The sequence below is a fragment of the Arachis ipaensis genome, chromosome B09 (genome assembly GCF_000816755.2).
Source record: "Arachis ipaensis cultivar K30076 chromosome B09, Araip1.1, whole genome shotgun sequence".
Taxonomy (NCBI): Eukaryota; Viridiplantae; Streptophyta; class Magnoliopsida; order Fabales; family Fabaceae; genus Arachis; species Arachis ipaensis.
The window spans coordinates 131,918,440-131,925,003 of NC_029793.2; the positions used below are offsets into that span (position 1 = coordinate 131,918,440).

At 34.0% G+C, this 6,564-nt stretch overlaps 1 protein-coding gene across 1 annotated transcript in view; it reads left to right on the forward strand.

Moving 5' to 3' along the window:
- The window catches only part of LOC107619232 (GEM-like protein 5), a 2,698-nt gene extending 937 nt beyond the window's left edge, over positions 1-1,761 (forward strand). Inside the window, exons 2-3 of the mRNA XM_016321486.2 lie at positions 408-682; positions 1,324-1,761. Of these exons, the coding sequence (XP_016176972.1) occupies positions 408-682; positions 1,324-1,539 (491 nt within the window). The 3' untranslated portion in view covers positions 1,540-1,761. The remainder of the gene's footprint in view (positions 1-407; positions 683-1,323) is intronic.

Genomic DNA, 6,564 nt, shown 5'->3' on the forward strand with positions numbered 1-6,564 from the left:
TTTGAGAAAAAGTGCATATCATTTGGTTACCGTGATTAAACACTAGTCAATCATGATATTATTTAATATTTTCACTGTCTACCTATATTTTTTTTTGAGAAAGTATGAGGAGCCAATGGAATATTTATACAATGTGGACAATGGAAGTTTAGAGAGTATTAGAGATATAATCATTAATGTTACCTTTTTCTATTGTCTCCCTAGCGGGATCTTTTTTTTTAATTATCAACTTCTGAGGAAAAGTGCATATCACTTGGTTACCGTGATTAAACACTAGTCAATCATATCATGAGTATCAAATATCATTCCAATCGACTATAATTGTTATTCTGTAATTATAATATTTTATCATTTTTTTTTTGTTCGGACGCTAAAAATTTAGAGGATCTATTTTCGATATTTTGCAGTCAGAACAAGTCCATCAGTATCCTCGGCTGCACTGGGGAAGATGAACCTGACGGTGAAAGCAATATCGGAAGGTGGATTTGAGTCACTGTACAAGCAGACGTTCACAACATATCCAAATGAGAAGCTTAAGAAAACCTTTGCTTGTTACCTCTCAACATCAACAGGCCCTGTTGCTGGAACACTTTACCTCTCAGATGTTCATGTCGCCTTTTGCAGCGATCGCCCTTTGTCTTTCACTGCACCCTCTGGCCAGCAAACTTGGAGCTACTACAAGGTGGCAATCTCTATTTTTCTTTCTTAAATCTATAATTGCAATAATAACACCAGAAAGAATTGTTCAAAAGGAAATGAAAACACCGCAGTTTTTATATGAAAAGCAATAATGCAAGGTAAAAAGTCATGAAATTCTTTATGTGAAATTGATAGTTGAAAATTACTAGATAATTTGACACGTTTGACTAAATTGTTATATAATGATTATTAACTATCAATTTCATGTAAAGATAACTGCACGTAAGTTTTCACCATAGTGCGGCAACAATTATAGTAGATTAGTTGCAACCTACCATCTAAATAGGTGTACAATTGAAACATCTATTGAATCTAAAGGGTGAAGAAGATAGAAAAAGGGTTAACTTATGGGGGATCACATTGTACTGTAAGTCTGTAATAGATTAAATTGAGTGCACAAAAATACAACACCTATACAAATATTATTTTGTTTTAAATAAGTGTGCAGTTTGATTAGTATAAATGAAAAGCATTATTGTATGAACTTGTATATCATTGTATGTTTAGATTTTGTTATGGCATCCATTTCAGCTCTTAAAAACTGTTTTTAACCTTTAGATGATACTCAGTGTTCAAATTTTCAAATGTTCAAACATCGTCACTTAGGATGTTACTTTGTAACAGGTAATGGTGCCTTTGGGGAAGATTGGAGCAGCGAACCCAGTGATCATGAGGGAGAACCCATCAGAGAAGTACATTCAGATTGTTACTGTGGATGGACATGATTTTTGGTTCATGGGTTTTGTTAATTTTGACAAGGCAAATAAGCATCTTTCAGAAGCTTTGTCAAATTTTACTGTGCCAGGAATAGCGGTTCCACCCACCAGTTCCAGTTCCTGAGCACCGATTTCCATTTCATCGCTGCATGAAATCTGTTTTCCCTGTGCGAGTTGTGTTCATTAATGTATTTTCTTGCAGCTATTAATGTTGGATTTATATATACTAGATGAATTGTTTCCAGACCCAGACCAAAGCGAGATTTAAGGCCAACTTTTAATTTGTGGATGCTAGGTTTTTCTGTTTATGTTTTAGAAGATCTATTATGTTGGTCATATGGATCTACCTTGTGTATCTAGTTATTTATTGGTCAATGATAAATTATTAAATAAAATTTTAATCTCTCATAGCTCGGTTTATTTGATTGGGAAGTACCGTAGAAAACAAAAATAAATTAATTTGGATTAATTAAATAGCTATTTTTATTTAAACAAATATTAGGAGTTATGTGTGTATCATGCAATAACTCATTAATTAATTAATTATGACTTTTTTATACAAAATTTAGATTTATGCAAATTAATCTTTGATTTACTAGATTAGAGAATATAGCAGAAATAAAAAAAAGTCTGTCAAATTATCACTTGAGTGGATTTGTTGGACATCAATTGTCACTTGATTTTGAAGATCATGAGTGAAGAAGAATTTGGGAGAAATATGTTTTGTTCTGTCACTTTTGATGTATCCACCCTTAAGTTGAGCAATGCATGCTGTATTATCTTTAAACAGGATAGTTGGAGCTATCTTATGGTTAATCAGTCCACATGATGATAGAATATATTAGATCAAACTTCTGAGCCAAAAACACTCGTGACTTGCTTCATGTATCGCTAGTATTTCAGTATGATTAGAGGAGGTTGCTGCTATCGTCTGTTTCGTGGACTTCCATGATATGGCTGTACCACCATATGTGAACAGGTATCCTGTTTGAGATATCCTTTTGTGCGGATCAGACAAGTATCCAGCATCAGCATAGCCAACTAATTGTTACTTGGATCCATATGGGTAGAACAGTCCCATATCAACCGTTTCATGAAGATATCGAAAGATTTGTTTGATTCCATTCTAATGTCTTCTGGTTGGAGAGGAACTATACCTTGCTAGTAAATTCACAGCAAATGATATACCAGGTCGTGTATTATTGGCAAGATACATTAGCGCTCCAATGGCACTAAAATATGGTACTTCAAAACAAATGATATCTTCATTTTCTTCTTTAGGACTGAATTGATCATTTTCCACATCCAAAGACCTTACGATTATTGTGGTACTTAATGGATATGATTTATTCATATAAAATCTTTTCAAGATCTTTTCTATGTATGTTGTTTGATGAATACAGATCCCATTCTTTGCATGCTCGATCTGCAGGTCGAGACAAAATTTAGTCTTTCTAAGATCTTTCATCTCAACCTCTTCTTTTAGAGTTTTTATAATTGTTGGAATCTCTTCAGGAATTCCAATGATATTTAAATCATCAACGTACACAGTAATTATAATGAATCCAGATACAGATTTCTTTATGAAAACACATGAGTAGATATCATCATTCTTAAAACCATTTTTGGCCAGATACTCAGTAAGACGATTATACCACATTCGTCCAGATTGCTTTAGACCATATAAAGATCTTTGCAATTTGATTGAGTATAACCCCTGTGAATATTCATTGGATGGTTTAGATATCTTTAGTCCTTTAGGAACTTTCATATAGATATCACAATCTAATGAGCTGTATAAGTAGGTTGTTACCACATCCAATTAAATGCATATGTAGATTATGATATGCGGATAAACTGACCAAATAACGCAATGTTATTGCATCCACTATAGGGAATATGTTTCTTCATAATCTATATCGGGCCTTTATGAAAAACCTTGTGCTACAAGTCGAGCTTTGTAGCGTACAACTTCATTTTTATCATTTCATTTTCTCACAAATATCCATCAGTATCCAACAGGTTTTACATCTTCTGGTGTACGGACTACAGGTCCAAAGACTTCACATTTTGTAAGTGAGTCTAACTCAGCCTTTATGAGTTCTTTCTATTTTGGCCAATCATTTCTTTGTCGACATTCTTCAACTGATCTTTGATCAAGATCCTTACTTTCATGCATGATATTTAATGCCACATTATATGCAAATATTTCATTGACAATTGTCTTATTTCGCTCCCATTTCTCTCCTGTGAAGACATACTTTATCGAGTTCTCGTCATTTTCACAATTTTCAGGTACCTGAACGTCTTCTGGCGTTAAAACTATATCAAAATTTTGGACAACTGCAGATGCCTTTACTATGTCTTTTTCAACAGGAATAATATTTACCTCTTTTCTTTTTCGAGGATTTTTGTCTTTGGAACCGACAGGCCTGCCACGCTTCTAGCATGAATTTGCTTCGGTGGCAATTTGTCCGACTGGGACATCAACTTGAATCGGAGCATTTTCAGCCGGTATATAGGATTTAGTAATCCTCTTTGTAGGGGTGCACAGACCCGGCCCGGTCCGAAGGCCCGGCCCGGTCCCGAATACTTTAGGGACTAATTTGGTGTGATTTCATCGGGTTTAGGGTCGGGTACGGGTCTCAAAAATAGACCCGATCATTATTTCGGGTCGGGTCCGGGCCATAGCTCGGGTCACCCGAAGTCGGCCCGGTGACCCGGTCATCATACACAATTAATATTTTGTGTTATTAGTGATAGATCATGACTATTCTTATGTGGAATTTAAGTATTGTAAACCTTAATATTTTGTGTTATTAGTCATTATAAGACTATAAATTAATGTTTTATGTTTAGAATGTATAAGACTTTAGATTAATACATAAGATTGTGTTATTTGTATTGATTTAAATATTTGGTATTATTAGACAATATTAGTATTGATTGTGGTTATGCTTTAGTATTGATTGTGGTTATGCTTTAATTTTGAAGAATGGTTGGTTCTTGTTATATTTTTTTAAGTGAATTTTACCATGTTAACTAATAGTTGGAGTCTTGGAAATTTGAATTTTTTTACATGCTAGCTTACAAGAAGGTATCAATGTAATGTAATGTTAACGGCCCGATTTTTACCCGGTTTTCACCCGGTATAATTGTGGCCCGAAAGTGTATTGGTTTCATCGGGTCTAGGGCCGGGTTCGGGTCTAATAAATAGACTCGGTGTATATTTCGGGTCGGGTTTGGATCACATCAAACCCGGCTTCACCCGGCCCATGTGCACCCCTACCTCTTTGTATCAGAAAATGCATCAGGCAATTCATTTGCTATCCTTTACAAATGTATAATATTTTGAACTTCTAGTTCACATTGCCCTGATCGAGGATCCAAATGCATCAAGGATGATACATTCCAATTAAGTTCCTTTTCAGGAAGCTTATTCTCTCCCCCCTAATGTTGGAAATTTTGATTCATCAAAATGACAATCTGCAAATCGGACTTTAAATACATCCCCAATTTGTATCGTAAGATACCTCACTATAGAGGAAGAATCATATCCAATATATATCCTCAATTTTTTTTGGGGTCCCATTTTGGTGTGAGAAGATGGTGCAATGGGAACATATATCGTCACACCCGAATATTCTTAAATGGGAAACATTTGGCTACTGGCCAAAAGCTAATTGCACAGGAGAGAACTGATGGTAACTTGTTGGCCTCAAACGAATAAGTGCTACGGCATGTAAAATAGCATGCCCCCAAGTCGAAGTTGGGATATTTGTTCTCATAAGTAAGGGTTTAGCAATTAATTGGAGGCGTTTGATAAGTGATTTTGCTAACCCATTTTGTGTGTGAACATGAGCCACTGGATGTTCAACACTTATTTCATTAGCCATACAATAAGCATCAAAGGATTGGGAAGTAAATTCACCAGCATTATCAAGCCGAATTGTTTTGACTGGATTTTCTGAAAACTGTGCTTCTAATCAAATAATTTGAGCAAGTAATCTCGAAAACGCCAGGTTACGAGAAGACAATAAGCACACATGTGACCATCTCGAAGATGTCTCTATTAGGACCATAAAATATCTAAAAGATCTACATGGTGGATGAATAGGTCCACATATATCGCCTTGAATCCTTTCTAGAAATTCAGGGGACTCAAATCCAATCTTTACTGGTGATGGCCTTAAAATGAACTTTTTCTGAGAACATACAGCACAACAAAATTCACTAGATTTAAGAATCTTCTAGTTCTTTAGTGAATGTCCATGGGAGTTTTCAACAATTCTCCGTATCATGGTTGTTCCCAGATGACCCAATCGATCATGCCAAGTTATGAATTCATTTGGACTAGTAAACTTCTGGTTTACAATGACATGTGATTCAATTGCACTAATTTTAGTATAATATAACCCAGATGAAAGTGGGGGTAACTTTTCTAATATAATCTTTTTATTTAAATCATGAGTTGTGATACATAAGTACTCATGATTTTCCTCATTCATTGTTTTAATATGATATCCATTTCGGCAAACATTTTTGAAATTCAAGTTTCTCAGAGATTTGGTAGATAATAGTGCATTATTTATTATGAATTTTGTTCCTCTAGAAAACAAAATTATAACTCTTCCGGAGCCTTTTATCACATTGCCCGAGCCAATAATAGTATTAACATATTCTTCTTTTGGCACAAGATGGGTAAAATATATATCACTTTTGAGAATGGTGTACGAACTTGCACTATCCACAAGGCATACATCTTCATTATATATCATTGCCATTTCTTCAAAGACATAATAATAATATGAATTGAAATATTTACGCAGTAAAATTCTTTCATTGATTGTAAATACTTTTCTAAGAAGTATAGAATATACTAAAAAGTTTATTATTACTATCTTGACACATTTAGAAATTTTGAAATTCATAATTATTTTATTATACATCATACTTGAAATTCATATGCATAAAAATAAAACTTAACAATAAGTTTCTTACATTATTTATTTACATGAATACTTAACAATCTCACATATTAAACTATTCCATCATTGATCAAATGACAAATATTTTCTTCAAGATCCTCAAAGAAATCAGATACATCATAATAAGTGGTGTAATTTTCAGCATCATTTGGAATAAAATT